This window comes from Callionymus lyra, chromosome 7 (genome assembly GCF_982586985.1).
Source record: "Callionymus lyra chromosome 7, fCalLyr1.hap1.1, whole genome shotgun sequence".
Classification (NCBI taxonomy): Eukaryota; Metazoa; Chordata; class Actinopteri; order Syngnathiformes; family Callionymidae; genus Callionymus; species Callionymus lyra.
The window spans coordinates 9,925,110-9,943,801 of NC_141824.1; the positions used below are offsets into that span (position 1 = coordinate 9,925,110).

General features: G+C 38.3%; 2 protein-coding genes across 4 annotated transcripts in view; both read right to left on the bottom strand.

Moving 5' to 3' along the window:
- LOC148075006 (eukaryotic translation initiation factor 4 gamma 1-like) overlaps nt 1-8,581 on the bottom strand; it is a 37,133-nt gene extending 28,552 nt beyond the window's left edge. The window contains exons 1-7 of one of the 3 annotated variants that reach the window (XM_087794963.1): nt 8,543-8,581; nt 4,061-4,112; nt 3,841-3,962; nt 3,580-3,666; nt 2,875-2,907; nt 1,870-1,890; nt 1,279-1,476 (exon numbers count right to left, since the gene is read on the bottom strand). In XM_087794963.1, the coding sequence (XP_087651089.1) occupies nt 1,279-1,476; nt 1,870-1,890; nt 2,875-2,907; nt 3,580-3,666; nt 3,841-3,915 (414 nt within the window). In that variant the 5' untranslated portion in view covers nt 3,916-3,962; nt 4,061-4,112; nt 8,543-8,581. The remainder of the gene's footprint in view (nt 1-1,278; nt 1,477-1,869; nt 1,891-2,874; nt 2,908-3,579; nt 3,667-3,840; nt 3,963-4,060; nt 4,113-8,542) is intronic. The other 2 variants (XM_087794965.1, XM_087794966.1) reach the window with 2 other exon arrangements.
- Nucleotides 8,582-9,348: 767 nt separating this feature from the next.
- psmd2 (proteasome 26S subunit ubiquitin receptor, non-ATPase 2) lies at nt 9,349-18,601 on the bottom strand. Its single transcript, XM_087794970.1, has 21 exons — nt 18,442-18,601; nt 17,822-17,878; nt 17,583-17,747; nt 17,387-17,508; nt 16,202-16,426; nt 15,970-16,128; nt 15,571-15,715; nt 15,230-15,290; nt 15,000-15,146; nt 14,826-14,932; nt 14,292-14,419; nt 14,117-14,204; nt 13,882-14,044; nt 13,708-13,809; nt 12,848-12,996; nt 11,943-12,026; nt 11,701-11,869; nt 11,339-11,433; nt 11,108-11,234; nt 10,042-10,160; nt 9,349-9,957 (listed from the first exon to the last, which is right to left on the bottom strand). The coding sequence occupies exons 1-21, from the start codon at nt 18,562-18,564 to the stop codon at nt 9,775-9,777; spliced, it is 2,718 nt and encodes a 905-aa protein (XP_087651096.1). The 5' UTR covers nt 18,565-18,601; the 3' UTR covers nt 9,349-9,774.
- Nucleotides 18,602-18,692: the final 91 nt, after the last annotated feature.

Consider the following 18,692-nt stretch of genomic DNA (forward strand, 5'->3'; position numbering starts at 1 on the left):
AGAAGGTGCACAAAGTTGGAAACTAAGAAGAGTTGAGAGAGTGCTTTTATAACGTCATTATTTACAGTGTCCAGGAGTTGATGACTATATCTATGAGCAGGGGTGAATTACACATCCCCAAAGAGTTGAGAGAAAACATTTGTCTAGATCAAAGTGTAGATCTTTGAATGTGATAAACCACTTGCACACACACCATTTAGCCTGAATAATTTACTGGTCACCGAGTTTGAAATTTTCACTCAGGCGACATTTTGTGGGACATATGACCAAAAGTAAACTATTTCAATATTGAAATGACATCAACATGGTATTTACCCATAGGGGTCTAAACAAATCCATGTGTTTGTGCCTCAAATTCGGTTTCTAAAATGATTGTAATTATTGTAAAATGCAGTTAACCGAGAAAATCCCCTTTAGTAGATACTTGGATTGACTGGCTGAGATGTGCCTTATCTTCTATTTTCTGGACATTAAGTTTGAAAGGGCTCCATGTTCTTCTTTTACCCTCAACATAATGTGCTCATTTATTAATGGTTTGATTTATTTTCGTGTAAAAAATATATATGCTATATATATTTGAATGGGAAAAGTCAATTTTGAAAAAGTGTAATAGGATTGAAAACATCGATCAGAAAAAATAAATGTTGACACATCATTGCTATTATTCATAAAAAAGTATATATTTCAATACAGAGAAAAAAGATGACTTGATAAAATGCAAAGTCCAGGTCCTAACTCCAAAAAAAAACATCCACAACTTGTTCTCTAATCGCCCCACAACCTCTTAGTGAACTCATCGCTGCAGCTGCAGGTTTTTAAACATTTTACTATCCCTGCAAATCCCATACATTATGGGCAATCTTGTTCAATTTTCTTGTTCTGGGAAGCCTTCGTACTTCGTGAGGCACTTTAGTTAATTCACAATTGTTTTAAGCATCAAGGTCGATGGATGTGATGCATCAACATATTTTTAAAAAGAAATCATCGGATTATTATTATTTAATTTAGCGCTGTGTAAATATTTTGCATATTTACTTTCTATTGGTAAAGATACACATGGAGAAACCAATATTTCCTTTCATTATAAGCCCTTTATATTTGCACTTTGTTGTCTCTTTGCACTTTGCCCTTTTTATTTGCCCTTTGTTCTTGTTCTTGCTTTTATAAACCTTCTGTACCTTCTATTGTCTGCTGTGAACTGGAAATCGAATTTCCAGAAGGAGATCTCCAGAGGGATAAAAAAAAGTATATCTGATCTAATCCAATATTTGCACAAACCTGTCCTGGGATTGTAAAGTAGGCCGGGCCCTGTGGAGAGCTGGGAAAGGGCAACTGTTGACCAGGAATCATCATCATTTGGGACCCGGGGGCCGGCTGGTAGACATGTGTGGGTGTCACAGTCCTGGGTCCACTGGTGGGGGGGACACCTCGGGGCCCATTGCCTTGGGGGAGGCTGGCCCTGTTAGTGTAGTAGGGCTGTAGCAGGAGAAAAGTGGTAGACGCATCAGACATTTTTTAACATGACAGTAATTGGAATCTACAAACGGAGGCTAAGGAATATAAAAGGACGAAGGTGGAACAAATAAGGTGATTATTCATCAGCGTTGAGACTTTCCAATAAAGTGAATCTGGCGAGTCGAGCCACTTGCTATAGCTTTTCCATGAATCTGTGACACGACGAGCAACATATTGGCTACTCCTGCCGGAAGAGATAAAGCCACTAATACCGCTTCATTCAGACCCCTCATTGACATTCTGTTGCTCGCCTACCAGCTAACACTGAACAAGTACACACAGAAAAAATGTACTCCTTCAAAGAGAAAAGAGGAATGAATGAAAACATTAGAATGAAGAGGGAAAACAAGTTACCTGTAGTGATCTGAAGCTTCCCTTCATCAGCAAACAACACAGATCGCACACAGTGACACATCAAATGCAAGCGAGAAGGTGAGACAGGTTGAGAAAAAGAGATGATCAGTTAGAGGAGAGCGACCTGAGGCAATCACTTCTGAGCATAGCAGAGGGAAATTAAACAGCCAACATGCAAGAACCGGTAGAATGTCAGAATTCCTAGGAGTGTCGGTGGTTCGTGCCCTTTTGTTGAAAATGTTTAAACACGAGATTGGTTTGCCAAGCATGTGTTTCGAATAGATGAAGCCTCAAATACAAACACTACACATGGAAGACCATCGTTTATTTAATCATGCATCTCACCATGTGTGTGGTGCTTCCGCCTTGGATTTATTTATAATAAATTGACAGGAAATGTATCACACTTAATTTGGCCAAGTACACATTTAAGTATTTAAAGCACCTGAAAGTGACTTTTTAACCATCCATTTAAATGACTTGGAGCATAATCCTCAAAGCAGATTCATGGTGGTATCTATAAAGATTTCGGTGTTAAGTAGAAGATAAGGAACAAAGTTTATCGATGTCAACAATTATACAGAGGCATCCAATTGGATTAAAAATATAAATAATTTGCTTGGTGCGATAATCAAGATATACTGAGCCTCTAAGAATAGAAAGAAATATCACCATTAGATTCAAAAAGTACATTTTGTCTGGCCCAATTTTTGGACAGCTTAAAGATTTTGGTCCCTTTTGCGATGGGTTTGACATCCCTGACAGTATTTAAATGTTGTTGTTTTTTTGCAATGGTTCATGCTTTTAAAACTATAAAATAACAGTGATATTCAAATGTTATATTCAGGCTGGGATTTAAACAAATGTTTAGAACAATTCTTCAGAAGAAGATCAAAACTTGAAATAAATACAGGTGGCATGGACATGTAACATAATAAAGGGTTTAAAATAAACAAAATCTATTGAATAAAACTTCGGCAGGGGACTTAAATGTGCTATGAGTACCTGTTGGTGTAAAGGCCTGGGCCCTGGCACAAACTAGAGAAGAAGAGGAGGCAGACAGTACAGAGATTAAAGTCAAAAGTAAAAGATTCATGCGCTACTCTAAAGCAACTTCCAAAAAGAAAGAAAGAAAAAAAAGACTTTGATGCAATGGATAAAACCTAAAAGGCAACTAAGGTGTCTCTTGAATAGATCTTTGACCTCTATTTTATCATCAGTGCGTGTCTGTTTGTACCAAACTCTCTTATCATTTGAAATATTGACATTAAAAATTCCCTGCATACTGAAAACCCTATTCTTGTCTGTTTGTTTTTCCAAACCACACCCACTTCAAAACATGGTCATGATGAGAGACTTACTGCATCTTGGAGAGAAATATTTTAACATTTCAAAGTGAGTCAAGAGAGTTGGGGTTTCACATTAGTTGCCAGTTAAGTCTATAACGTCTGAGAAACACATGCAAGACTTTTTGTGAAATTGCAATATTAATTTCTATTAATTATTTTTTTTAATGTTATCAGAAAAATGAGAAAAAGAAAAAGCTACAGGGACATGCAAACAGTGACAAAGAAGTGGTCAATATGTCAATATTTATTAGGTCCATTTGAATTCTTGCCTCTAGCTTGTTGACAGAAAAACAGATTTAGGAATAAGTCCAGGACATGCAGAGTTATGCAGCTGTGAGCGGTGAGATGTGAGCATGCCTACCTGTCGGGGCTGTGGTGTTGGGTTCATTTGTGGAGGAGGTGGGGTGGCAAACACAACAGAGGTGGGATGCCCGGGGGGGAAGGAGGGCTGCAAGATATAAGGAATGATGAATAAATGAAAAAGGAGGACAGTGTGAAAGTAGATGTAGAAAGGAGTTGTGATTAAACCCTAAACGTTGTGCAGACATCTCAAATTATTTCAAATCATTTCATGAATTAAGAGAATCTTATCTCTACCCAAGCAGCTCGTGAGGACGGTTACCTGTGAGAGACCAGGGGAAGGGGCAGGGTGGGGATTGGAAGGGGGTCCTGTTATAGGCTGTGATGCTTTATTCATTTCATGGGGTTCTGCATGAGGAGGCGGGTGTGGACCTGTGTAAGAAGCTTAAGAAAGACAGAAGATGTGCGTTTAACGAGACAGTAATTCTTGAAGAAATGAAAGGCTGCAAAGTAGGATCAAGCGGAAATAAAGGATTACTCACATTTATGAACCTTATTTAAGGTTCCAGTTGTAGTTGCAGTTAAGATTTCTTCCTGCAAGACAGAAGAGTTGTTCCTTGTTAAGAACAGATCACTGTGCACTGAATGTATACAATTGACTCATTGTCATGGACAACTTGTTATCTTATACTAAAGATAATGTTCCCCAGGGAAGAAATATTTGTACTAAGCTGAGGCCCACATTTGGATAACAAACCAATTAAATAGACTTTTCCTTAACACATGCAGTCAATTAAAAATTCCAGTCTCTCATCCAGTATTTGCAACATTACTTTATTTATTTTCTACCAAATGCTGTTATATTGAGAGCACAAGTATTGTCTCGACAACTTACATTAACAGCAAATTGCACCAGTGAACCATCCCAAATTGACCCTTTTATTGTGCAGCGAGAATTCTGAGTCGCTCTGCTAGGAGAACTTACATTTCCTCGATCCTTAAAACTCTGCACTGGCTGCCAGTTGTTCAGGATCAATTTTAAAATTCTGGTTCTTACTTTCAGATCTATTCATGATCAGACCTTTCATCAGTGATCTGATCCAGCCTTACACCCCAGCTCGGGCTCTGAGGTCTGTGGATCAGAATCTACTGATCACAGGAGAGAAATCCTTCCAGACTGTTGCTCCTTAACTCTGGAACGATCTTCCTCACACTCTTGACCTTTTAAAGTTTTTAAATTTGTATGTATTATAATTGTCTATTGTTCTGTGGTATAAGCGCTTTGTGACTGTGTAAAATATACAATAAACAAAACAAAACCACACCTGACAGGCTTCCAGTAACCTCATTAAAATCCTAAAATAGCAGGATAGACTTAGATTGACTTTATTAATGCGGTAAATTCCATAAGGAAAGAAGGTTATGAAAAAGAATGGATCCTATTTGCTGCTTTTTTTGGAAACTTATTGTTATTCTGGTTTCAAGCATGCGGCCCATCTGATCATTACACTGAGAGCAGCGAAAGTTTTCCTGAGTCATGATGAATCAGCTTTATTTCTTTATTCAAGAGGAAACCAAACGGCATGAAATCGTTTTAATTACCATTGCCACCTGGACAAAAGCAGATATGCAAGAGTCAGTTCAGTGTGTCAGCATTATGGAAACCATCTGGAGGTGAACAGGAAGATTAAAAAGCTGATGTATGAAGCAAGAGATAGATCACGAGATAAGGTGATCTTTTTTTAACTGACAGAGAACTGAAACATTGATGTGACAATATCTTTCTTATACGTGTTTTGTTTTTTTAACAGCCGCAATCACTTTTGGAAATCGGACTCTCTCTAAGGTAACTAAATAATTTATTAAAAACCAAACAAAAGTTACTTCCACACAATCAATGCAATTTTAACTCCAAAGAAATAAAGCAGCAGTCCCTGAGTCGATCTTATTCCTGACAAAGTCACAGTATAGATATGTGAGCTGAGGAAAAGCTCCACTCACCCAACCCCCCCCCGCCCATCAAAAACACACATCTCAGTCATCTGAGCTGAACTGACATGCAGCACCGTGGACGTCTACCCACCAGCACCGGGGGTTAGCGACTGTTGCATAAGCCTAGGAAAACACTCATGAACCGCTGAGGAGCAGACACATTTGCGCAAGACGTCGGCTATCACTTCACCCACAAAGACTGCAGCGACAGCAGTTGAACAATGTTTGAAAAGACTTTAGCTCAGTTCGTCACCGGCCGCATATAGTAACTTGTGTGTTTGCTTTGTGCTGTCGTAGGAAACGGTTACATTCCCACATGAGCGAATCAGACTGGGTACATAGGAAATAGGCTGTGACCATTTTTTCGTTTTACTTTGTGAGATCACCCTTAAAGGAAACCTATTCTACTAATTCCAGGAGCTTTTAAAATGACTCTCAAGGCACACAGTAATACTTTGGAAAAGTGGTTGTAGTCAACAGTGACTATGGCATAGATTAGTACGGTTTGATTTACTTTAATTATTTATTTTTTACAGTAACTAATATTTTTGGACAACCAATCACACATAAGTATCAAGGAAAATCTGCAATGAAACAAAGTCAGAATCAGTACCTACTAAAATATAAAGTGACAGCAACTTATATTAAAATGTAATTGCTCACTGCAAATAATGCATTTCATACAATTCTAAATAGTTTTTGATTTACATTAAGATGACACTTTATTAATTCCCTTGGGGTATTTTATTTGGGAACTTGGGTCACTCAGAGTGATCATGTGGGCCCTGTCACACCTGACACAGTTTCTGAGATATCAGGATTACAAATGGCAACGACTTCAAAACAGAGCAACCTCATGAAGTGACACTCAAGACATTTAACATTAGCATGAGCCAGAAAAGTGACCCTTTAAGTCTGGTTCAATTACTACCACCTGGTACTGGAGAAATTAGAACCTAGTAATTGGTTATTTCTTTCTACTCCCAAGTGAAACTTCATGAATTTGGAATTTTTTAGATTTTTAGCTGAGGGGCATTCACAGCTATTTTGAATCCCTCATCGACCAATATTTACTAAGTTAAAATGAACAGGTTTCATTAACAATTTCTATTCATTTGTTTAGAATACAGGCCAACTAGTTTTTGCTAAACAAGCCGATAACTGAACCTTGTTATTTAGACAAACAATGTAAGAAACAGCTGCAATACTCATCTGTAAGAGGGTAAAGCAATGCTCAAGGGCATGTCTGCACGCAGACTACACTTGTTGCAACATAATCCAATATAAATCTATCCGACGTCCACTTTTCCCTTTACGCAGACAACATGGTTTCCTTGGTTTTTGGTGCCATGTTAAAGGAATAGCACACCTCAAATCCAACTTATATTCCAATCACTCTTATGTTGACTAAGGGTTGGGAAAATTTTCTAATCTGTTTTTTTTAGAGTAACAGGCACAAGTATAAGGGCTTACTTCGTTCATCCAGAAAGTATCACCCAAAAAAAAAAAAACTAACATAACATGACATTGCAAGATGAGCAGCGTTGGCTAAAAACAGACTTCAACTACACAGACTGAAGTTGTTCCTCATGTCCAGGCTTCAATATAAGAGGGACGTTTACAGACGTGTGTCTTTTTGGATGAAGACGAAGACACCTGAGCATCAGTGTACATTTTCGTTCATTCATATCATTTAATTTTGCCTATAACTCTAAATGGTAACATATTACTCTGAAAAGAATAAATGTTGGGTGCCTTTAAAATACAGACTGGTTTTCAGTTCCTCATGTTGAGGATTCAATAAAAAAAGGGCATTACAGATGAGCAGAATAGAGGTATTTGGATGTCATTGTTGTTTTTTTGTGTGTCTTTTTGGATTAAGACATGACACAAGAGTGAGCAGAAAATGAATACAAATTCAGTACAGGCTGAATTATCCCTTGAAGTCAAGAAGTTAGCGGCAAAACCACGCCTTACAACAAACGACAGCCTTACCTGGTATAAAACAGTTAAATAAACCCATCGACTCAGTCAACGGCCGCCGTTTAAAAACCGACGAGGCATCAACGAATACATACAGATACACGTGTTGTCTTTAAGGTTCGCCATGCGGTTTCTGTCAGGGGGGTTGGTTTTTTTAGTGATGATCCAGCAATGACGCTGTCATCCGCATCGTGACGATCTTAAAAACCCCCGTGAATCGATCAAATAAAATGACTCAGAGACACTGTATCTAAAAGATAAAACAATTGTTTAACTTTTAAACACAAAATTCAACTCAAATTAATAACTACAAAGACTTCATTTTTAAACGAGGCTGGTTGAGATGACTTAATAGTTTAATGTATGCTCTTGAGGGGAAGGTTTAGCCGCAGTGACTCCACTAAACACAACCATCACAACAATATATAGTCAAACAAACATATAAATATATCGGATTATCAGTATTGTGTTGGGTTGAATAGATCACCGGCTACATCGCGATCACATGGCATCTGACACATTCCATTTTACACTGTCAACCACCGACGATTCACCGGGAACGCCACATGACACTAGCACGGGTTAAAAACAAGCACGGTTGTCTAGTCCAGTGATGTAAACACAAGTGTCGGATCTGATAATCTCACTCGGCTAGCCGACCATGTTAGCAAAAGCTAATGCTAACCAAAACACATTACCACGGGGAACAACAACACCGTGACGTGACAGCGTATTTGTCGTGACGTTTTTCAAAAAATATCACAACAGCGATAAACGACACGGGTTTGGCTTCTTTGGTACAGTTGTCTTGCCGGCGTTTGTTAAATATCCAAAACTAGCTGAATTGAAGAATGAACATCGTGTTAGCATCTGATGCTAGCACACAGCAGTCAGCGAAAAAAAAGTCTCCACAGCAATGTTTACGGACGCGATAATGAAGAGAAACATACTTAAACATGCGGTGGGTTTTCGTGTATCGAGGGAGGAGTGTTTTAAATTAATAAACGCCATGTCTTGGTGAATTTTTTATCTTTGAACCGCAACGTTACCTTTCTCTCCTTGAGTCCGCAGAGCCGGACGGACGGAAATTATTCCCGGAAGCCGGTAGAAAGGTACTTCCGGTAAGATCCCATCACGTGAAACTTCCCCCAGTAGTTTTGCTACTAACCTACTTCAAAACTGTTTTTATTTAGATTAAATAGTTGAACAACATTTGTCACTCAATGAACACATTTACAATATTGATTTTTATCTTAATGTAATTCAAAATGGGATAACTCATGGTTCTTTTCTCAAGGTTAAACAAATATTAAAAAAAACATAAACAAGTTTGACTTGTTTCTCAAGGGAGAAACTGCAACAGAGCAGTCGCATATAATCGAAATCAAACCAGCTTAAAGTAGGAAATGTATACTTTATAGGCAAACTTGATGAGTGACAATACCATAACTTGTAAAAATTCGGACTTAATTTTGATCAAAATACATTTTCCGCTGTAACTGTACATTATGATTCTGGTGAACATAAACGAAGAACATCTTTACAAAAAAACAAAAAAAGCTCTGGGTCATGACTCTCCTCCAAACCAGATGTGCTGGAAAAACCTGAGAAGGGCTGTCAGGTTAAGATGCTCATCTAGTACTCTGCTCAGCAGTAGTGCTGGAAATCCCATCAAAATAATTAGGTTTTCTTTAAAGTAAATACTTACAAATATAATTTAATTCAATGTTGTTTAAAAGTCCTTTATTAAACAACACATCAATTAATCCTTGTATAGAGATGTCATGGTCTAAAGATACTTTAAAGTCCATTTAAATGTAAAACAAAGGAACACATGATTTTTTTTTCCTCCATTTGGATCTTTATTTTATTTTTGATTCAACCTTTACACTTCTGTAACAAAAACCAAAGTAAAGACACTGTGATAAAGAAAACAGTTTTATATTCTCAAAATACAAATGGCTAAGTTGGGGTAGGGCAGAAGAACTTTTAATGGTCTGATGGATAAAACTGGACAGAGAACGTTCGCCTCTCTGTGTTGAGCCGACAGCTGCTTCGGTACAAAGTTAAATGAAGAACAACGCGGCGAAGATGAGCGACCAGATACACTTCCTGTGCCAGAAAAACCAGACCACAACAAGCCATTATTAATGATCGCCGGAGGAGGTGCGACAGAACACAAGTGGTCCTGCCCCGCCCTTCCCAGCCATACAATTAACCAAATAAAACCACTGCCAGGAGCAACTGTGTGAGTGGTGAGGTGGACTTCCATAATCAGACACTAAGTTTCATAGTTGGGGTTTTTCCGGAGGATGACGAATCCCTCCAGGATGGGCGTGACTGGGAGGAACTCTTCTGTCGCTAGCTCTGCTCTCTCGCCATGTGCCAGCAACACCGGCGTGGTGTGAGTCTGGAAGCCGGTGATGGCTTTGGGCTTTCCTGCCTGACCCACGACATCCACGGCCTGCGAGCACAACAACACATCATTCACACACATGATTGAAAGAAGGCAAACATTCAGGGTTTATTCTAAGTAAATAAACGTTACCTGTCCAACTCTGACGGAGACGGGCAGTGGTCGCAGTTCTTCATCGAAGGTGACCAACATGCGTGGCTGCATGGCTGCCACCAGGCCATAGAGAATGTAGTGAGATTTGCCCAAGATTACTGAAACAGGGAAAATCATTTGGCATTTAGTTTGTAATACATGGGTTGAAAATGAATAAAATAAATATCATCATGGGTTCCTACATCTTAAGGCATGTTCAATTTAAGACCTTTGATGCCATTTGGAAATTAAATTCGACAAACACATTTTCCCCGACTATCCTGCCGCTTTGAACGCTCAATGTCTGCCACTAGAGTCGATCAGTTACACTGGCAAGAAAAGTTTCGGATTCTGAACATTTAAATAAGAAAAAGATTTGGCAAATATTTTAAAAGAGTAACTGACAAAAAAAAAAGCCATTTATCAAATGATCACCTTTGAAAGACTTTTGAAAAGGCTATGAACTGGAAATCCAATTTCCCAAAAGTAAACCTCCAGAGGGATCAATAAATTCCATCTAATCCAAAATTTGAATCATGAAATCCCAAGAGTAAAGAGTTTTTAAGTATGAAACCTGGTTTAATAATGGGAGATTTAATTACTAAAATGTCCCTTTTTTATCCTGATTATAAAACATTATCTCATATTCAGAAATCTAGGAACAAAGCCTACTTAAATTCATGTATAAACCCGTATTCAGAATTTCCTTGAAAAGTTTGTATGTGCATATGCTTGCTGTGAACGTTTATTAGAGGAATTCAGAGATGTTTTTAAAAGTTTGTTCTACTATACTTGGTTGGATTCATAACTGTTAACTTTAATTTTCAGCTGCTCCACCTTGTGGAGACAATGTGCCGTTCAATAAACAGAAAAATTGTAAATTAAACCATTAAATGAAGATAAAGCAAATAACCTTGGCAAAAAAAACAACTTAAGATAACATTTAAAAAATTGAATTAATGGCATCATAAACCTTTTGGACTAAAGAACGATGGGCAAACAAAAACAGACGAAGTGAATGTGTGGGAGTGCAGTGCTATAAGTAGCTCGAGGGAAGATTGCTCACTGTTCTTGACGTCGAGGAAAGAAACGAGTACAGTGAGTAGTCCAGCCACAGCAACCTGACTCATCAGCTGCCTGTCGCTATGGTAGGGACAGAGAGTCAGTGTGCCTTTGCCCAGGTGAGTCAGACCCTGCACAGGAACAAACAGCACAATGTCAATATGAAAGACACACACTTTGGGGTCACTTTTCACACAAGTCTGTGTGTGACGCGTGTTTTTGTTGTGAAGCACACCTGAGCCAGTCGGACCATGAAGAGATTGTTGGGGTCTTTGGCGTGATATTGGGCCAGCTGTCGCAGCATTGCAGCCAAGCGGGCATTATTTGTGCCTGTGATGGATCAGAGTCAAGTTTAACATGATTCATTTGATCTTATTGAATAATTGAATTAAACGTGAAAACATCAAAGGTTGAAAATGTTTTTTATTAATTTAAGTCCTTAAAAATCCAAACGATTCAATCAAATTATAAATAATAGAAACATTTAAATAAACAATTGAAAAGTTTACATTTAAAATGCATTTATTGACTATTGTAATGGCACTGATATACTTCCATATCCATCATGCATTCTTTAGAGACAAAACGATAACTTACCGCTGCCAACCATGCCCATGGCAAAGATTGAATTGTGGGAAACTTCAGGGTCAGCGTCATGAGAGAACTTGCTCAAGGTGTCCAGGATATTCAACCGTGGGTTGGACACTGAAATCAGAGCCAAAGCCAGAGGAACGGCCCTCCTCAACGCTGGCTCACCATAACGGAGCTGTAGAAAAAACATTTTTTATGTAAAGATACATTATAAACATAAGATTGACATGAAAGGTAACTTTACTCACCAGATGACCAAAAGTACGCAACGCCATTTCGGAACCAATCTCTTCCCCCATGGCAATGAGGGCAATGCCTAGAACTGCAACACCCTGAGAAGAAAAACATAACACCGTTTTACAATTTTCAAGAACGGACAGACCTTGTGTGTAACTTATGATGATGATTCCACACACAGACCTAAACTCAATTAGTCGGATATTTAAAAAATGCCATTTGTATAAATCTCTGGATACATGTGGTTGTCCTAAATCTGTCTAATCATTTTAATTGCATCAGTAAACTCTGCCTGATTCAGTTGAAAATAATAATACTAATACAATTCTTGGACAAAACAACTTGGGGCTTAAGAAAATATCGATATACTGGAACATTACAAAAAAAGTTTTGTTATTTCAAGAGGAGCATCTTTTTTGCTTTGTTTTATTTAGGTTCTTATTTCAAGTGTATATACAATTAAATAGATCCTTGTTTTAAATGTCCAACTCAATGCAGGTTTGCTCATTTTTGTGTTGAAATTAAGATGGCAGCAGTCATTACATTCTCCGCATATAAAAGAACAATGAAGTCCCATAGAGTTGAGCAGCTTTTAAAAAAACATTTCGGTTTTTAAAACAAATGAAAGCAGTTATGACTTTGTCAAGAGTCATGTGGTCTCTAGATTCAGCAACATCAGAGTCAAGTACTCGACAATACTACACATACAACCTTGTTACTACAGTATCACTATATAATGGCATTGTTGTTCCTGTATCATGATATTTACATTATACACCCTTAATAGCAATGTTATCTACAGTGGTGGTAATAAAGATAAAGAGAAATAATTTGTTACGAGTATAAATTAAATAGTGAACCAGGATTTATTATTTCTAAGTATATCTGTGCAAATCCACAATATCAATTGAATTACCTGGTGAGAGCCCATGTCGGCAGTATCCTTCTTATCTTTGTCTTTTTTATCCTTCTTGTCCTTTTCTTCTTCTTTTTCCTTCTCCTTCGCCTCATAGTGTTCACTGCAGATGTGGAGAAGCTGCTGCACCTTCAGCACATTCCCTGACCCTGGAAGCAAAGCATAGCAACCAATTAACAGTCGTTTTGAGAGAAATTACTAGGAAAAGGTAAATAACCGGTTTACTCCTTCTATTGCAAGCGGGATGAAACTCAATCACATAACTAGAGCATTTTTTTTATAAGTCCATGTCACAAGCCAAACCAAATAGATATTTTGTTTACAGACTTTGTTGTTTTAGCCCATTAATATTTTATAATCGTTTTATTTACTTTTTAAATAAAGACTGATCAGATTGAAAGAATATATAATCCATTGAGTCAATTTACATTGATAATTCACAAACATGAACAAAATCTGGAACTTAAACCTGCTACTTGTCAACTAATTTAATTTAAATGTGATATGTATTCTTGGTTAAGTTACAGTATTGTCTGCACTATTAGGTGCACCGGATTATAAGGCGCCCCTACAAGGCTTTTAAGTGAACTTTATAATGGAAAATACGTTTAATAAAATGATGTTTTTCAGATGCATCTTAGCATCAGTCACAAAACAAAGTGCAATATAAACTTCTCAGATGATGGTGCAAAATATGCGAGTATCCAACACCAGATCAGAGCTACTTATATATTGATGAATGTCAAAATCATATTATATTATACATTTCCTGCCTCCTCGTTTTTCCAAACAAATTGATTCTTTTGCTGCTTAATGAAGTTTAAGAGTTAAGTGTGTATTTCCAAGTGTATTATACTAACCTGCATATGCGCAGATATCCACCAGTGTGTTTGCAAAACTACGGAAGGGTTCAGGAACAACCTGCAGAGCCGCCAGTGTCGTCTCAATGGCCTCTCCTTTACCTGTAGACAGGGTTCACGTCATTTTTTGATCAACCAGTGAGGACTTTTTTTTATTGATGATCATCTTCTTACCGAGGTGGTTGAGGCCTAACCCAAGAGGCAGCCAGCGAGCATAAGTGTCCTTCAGCTCTTGTTCATTTTTCTCCATGATAGTCTGAACTATTGAGGAGGTGACGTCACCGTTACAAGATCCGACAGCGATCATACCACACGCCAACGCTGTAACACCAACCACCTGTGCAGGAGAAAAAGTTTAGTACACATTGTGTATTAGGTTAAAAATAAGAGCGTCAAAGAGAATGCATACCTCCATACTGGATTTGGAGTCACCCATGACAGGGAGAAGCAACGACAACACATCTTCTCTGTTGGAACCAGCATAAGCCAGACCCAAGCTGTAATTGTAACAAAAAATAAGATGATTCAAAATTATGGCAAGACCAAATCAATTTAAAAAAAATGTCTGATTAGGTTTTCTTTACCCAAAAATGGATCCTATCCTCATGATGTTGCTGTTGTTGAGGACGTAGTCCGAGAGCAGGGCGAGGGCTGGGTCACACTCATTCCTCACACCAGAGTTTACAATTCCACAGGCAAGCAGGGCGCCAGACTAGAGAGAAAAAAAAATAAGGTAGCTGAATTTGAGAAGAGTGTGTCTGACAACAGACATTTAACACCAGGCTGTTGCATTGTTAGAATAGGTAGAGTTGTTCAACTCAAGACAGGATGATTAATCGAGACTTCTAGGTCAGGGGTGTGAAAATAAAAAAAGGCAGTCATGGTCAGGGTTCAAACACAACGACACATAACACATGTATTTGTATGTAGAATTAATGGAACTTTAATTTATGTATATAGATGTAAATATTTGGGAATTTATCTCCAATATCAGACAGTTTTTTCCTCTTGATTTCTGAGATTTCCGGAAAATCTGATCATCACATACTCAATCATTTTCATGATTATCCCATACACAAAATACACCAAGTTATCTTAGCCAAGAAGTAGATGTTTACCTTGATATAGTCCTCAGAAGAATAGAGATATTTGTCAATCTGTGTCAGACCTCCATCCACGTCCCAGAGCAGGATCATACCCAGAGACGCTGCAGCACTAAACATGCCTGAGAATGACGATTAGATTGAGTTAAGTACACTGAAGTAATTCAAAATACTTTCCAAAGTATTTACCGTGGTCCTTGTTTTTGTACAGCCACTTGTTGCCATCATCCGTTAGCAGCTTATCTTGTCCAAAAGCGGCATTGACGAAGCCGTTGACGAAGGAAGAGGCCAAGTTCATACGAGCAGAGTCCACCTGAGAGCCGCTGCCACCAAATCCTGAGGGTAAATTATTTTTTTGTTATTATGACTTAACTTTATCATGAAGTTAAGGCGTTACATAAACGGAGAGAATATCTCACTGTTGTTCTCCAGGTGAGTTTTGTAGATGTCATCGGGGACTTTTGGCTCCATGATATCCAGCTGTAGAGTAAATGATCAGAAGTTGACTCATGGGAAATATTTCGAGTGAATTATAATTTCATGCGTGTGTGAACTTTCATTCATTTCCAAAGGTTAAGAATAAAATCAATATATAAATGAACTATATTCAACGTGAATTAATCAATTAAGCATACGGTCGCCAGAAAGATACGAAACACATTGTGTGAAGAGCAAAGTGAAAATGTGATAATGATAACCATCTTGTCTCGATGGCTTAAGTATCAGACCGTTTAAATATACATTGGTCTTTTGTCGTTACCTCTCTAGCGAGGGCCAGGAAGTTGCTGTTGAGTTGAACATTGGACATAATCTCTGTCAGGTCCTCGTAGTCCTCTACGTCTTCATTGAGCTCCAAGTACATGCCGTGGCGACCGAGCATGAAAGCCATTTGCTTCTGGATGACTCTGCAAAGATCAAAATAACAGTTTTTAAAAAAACCTAGTTGCAGCACGAAGTTAGACAGTTAAGTAAGAGGTGTGAATAGCAAGCTTGCTCAATAGCAAAACATGACAAGGGAAATTATATGGACACTATAAAACCAGTAAATAAATGCATAGAGAGCAAGATTGGTAATGATCAGGAACAAATATGGTCTAAACCAAGAGAACTTTGTGAAGCAAGCAAAGAAAAAAAAAAACATGACATAATGTGTTCTCACATGTCTTTGCAGGATGTGAAGATGTTTTCCACCAGCTCGACATCATTTAGGATCAGAGCCAGCCTGAGTGCTTCTGGGTAACGGTTGAACTTCCTGAAGATGGTCAAGGCACATCGCAGCAGTGCAGAGTTCTCTGGCTCAGGGACGTAGCTCACACAACTAGAGCAGCATAGAGTTAGTCAATAACCAGTCACAGACTCTTAGTCATGAGCTTGGTTACACCTAAACCTACCTGGTAAGGTAAAGGCAGACCTTGCCATAAGCGTTTTCATCGATGTAGTCCTCCAGCATTTCCAGTCTTTCGATCTCCATGAGCAGGTCACAGGCCTCGTGCTCAGCATTGTGAGCCATGTTGTAAGGAACGATCTCCTTCACTAGTTTCAGAAGTGTTTCCTGTTGGGTCTTATCATTGTCATCCACCTCTTGCCACTCTTTCGCCACCTCACCGGCCAGATGCCTATCAGAAACACAATGCAACATCTTAGAACACTTTCAATCTTAAAGTCAGCATTAGTTACTCAGACATCTACTTTAACATCTTTTTAACCCTTGTGTTTTCTCAGGGACACAAGGGATATCACATTTGTCATCAGGCCTACGGGTCACATTGACCCTGAGGTAACAAGGGTTACAGAGGACATTTGACGTGTTGATAGTGCCATTATGTACAACAGGTGCATATTCTTAAGTATAGAATTTGCTCAAGAATAAAATTGTCACTAAATATTTATTCCATTTTAAAACAAGAATTTATTAAATATACATGTCTGCCTTGTGTGATGATGTAGACAAGATTAAGTAAAACTACATGTTTTGCTGATGTGTCCTTCGTTGGTGAAATATATACGAAATACATTCAAGTTTTAGACAAAGGTGATCAACAGTGACATTTTCCCATTTGTCTGTTTTGTTTGGAGTTACACCACCAACCTACAATCATTCACCAAGAAGAATATTGCTTTTACAACTTTTATAGCAGGAGGATTTCTTTTAAAATGAAAATATCCTTTGTTGCCTTCACAGTTAAAACCTTGAAAAACTTTTCTTCAGAAGTTTAAGGATGCCTTCATGCTAAAACCAAGGAAATTACATTTGATCAATACCAAATGCTTAATAATTGTTTTTTTTTATTTATGTTCTTATTTATATTTGTGCGTGATCTTGTATTATGTTCCTACCTACCTACCTCCTTGCATATTTTTTTTTTTACACAAATGTATGCGCGTAAGAATATGCTACTACTATTTAAAAGGACAGTTACCACAATGGAGGGTGGGCAGGGATTGTTTTAGGATTTTTAAATGTGTAGGTTCAGAGTTAAATAACAAACTCAATAAAAAGAAACATTGATTTATAAATATGTAGAACAAATAAACTAGTAACAACAACAGAAAAACAAATGATCCTTCTTTCTTACCGCACATATTCATGTCCCCAAGAAGCCAGCTCTTCTTGTGAGCCAAGAAGGCGATATTTCAGACACTCCCTCTCGCCACTCATAGTCATGGCAAGAACTGACACCACATCAGCACAGAAACGCTGCAAAAACATATTACAGATTTAAAGTATTCCCTGAACACCATCCCCATACAGTTGGAAATATTAAATAATACCTTGTTCTCCACAGCGTCCATGCCATCGTAAATCTCTTTGAGTTTTGCATAATGTGGGCGCAGAAATTTCAGTGGTTTGGGAACCGAGGTCATGGAGGTAGTAGACGAGCGGATCTGCCTTCGCAACTCTTCCAACGCAGATTTGTAGAGGGATGCGTCTTTCTCCTATAAAACGGATGCGTAAACAATGTCAATCTCATCTTTAAACGTTCTCTTGAAAACTTCAGTGAAGTACTTACACCCAGTCTTTCCACCATCATCTCCAAATCTTCCTGGAGCTGCTTGTCCTCTTCAGACTGTGATGCAAAAGTGTGGGCAAAAACATGGATCGTGAAAACAAGTTCATGGAGACTAGATCAGGTACATTTCATTATAAATATTTTATTACACATATTTTTGTTAATAGGAACATTGGAACATGAGCGAAGCAACTTATGTTACACAATAATGTATTTTAGCAATAGAGAGTTTCATGAGATAATGCATTGTTTTGATTTATCTATTATATATACAAATATTTTCATGATAATAGTTCCTCTTCTCCTAGTATAACGTTGGAAGAATGACTGCTGTGTCATTCAAAATAGTGACTTAGCAGCTAACTGTGGCTAGCACGTCAAGCTAATCTTTACGTACCGGCTTAACTTACAATCGAGATATTTTCCACACTTCACCGTCCAAGGCAATAACGGTTAGTTCAAGTATTGTCTTCGGATGTTAAGGTGTAACAGTAAACAGTTGATAAGTGTAATAAACGACGGCGTTAATGTCGTTTCTTTTGAATGGGCCTGTGAGACCATGTTGTCAAAGCGACAGTGACTCAGGCAAAATATCGCAGCTCATAAAGTCCCATATTTACCAGCTCTTGCTCTTCCTTCTTGTCCTTATCCTTCCCCGCGGGCTTGGTGCCCTTTTCTTTCTCCTTCTCCTTCTCATCGGGCTTCTCGGTCTGCTTTTTCTCTTTGTTTTTGGCTTCCTCCATCGCGGCGGCTACGTCAACTAACGGCTAGCAAAAAAAGACACTGGAGCAACACCGGAAGTTACGCGTTATCTTGACCGCCCCCCGGATGTCAAGGCACCAAACGAGATCGCGTTAAAAGGTAAACTTGA

Excerpts from the sequence above, each read along its gene's own strand:
- psmd2 (XM_087794970.1), bottom strand. The coding sequence starts at position 18,564 with ATGGAGGAAGCCAAAAACAAAGAGAAAAAGCAGACCGAGAAGCCCGAT. Across the intron at positions 14,933-14,999 it reads GTACAAAAACAAGGACCACG|GCATGTTTAGTGCTGCAGCG; the intron begins GTAAATACTTTG and ends CGTCATTCTCAG. Across the intron at positions 14,205-14,291 it reads AGGATAGGATCCATTTTTGG|CTTGGGTCTGGCTTATGCTG; the intron begins GTAAAGAAAACC and ends TTACAATTACAG.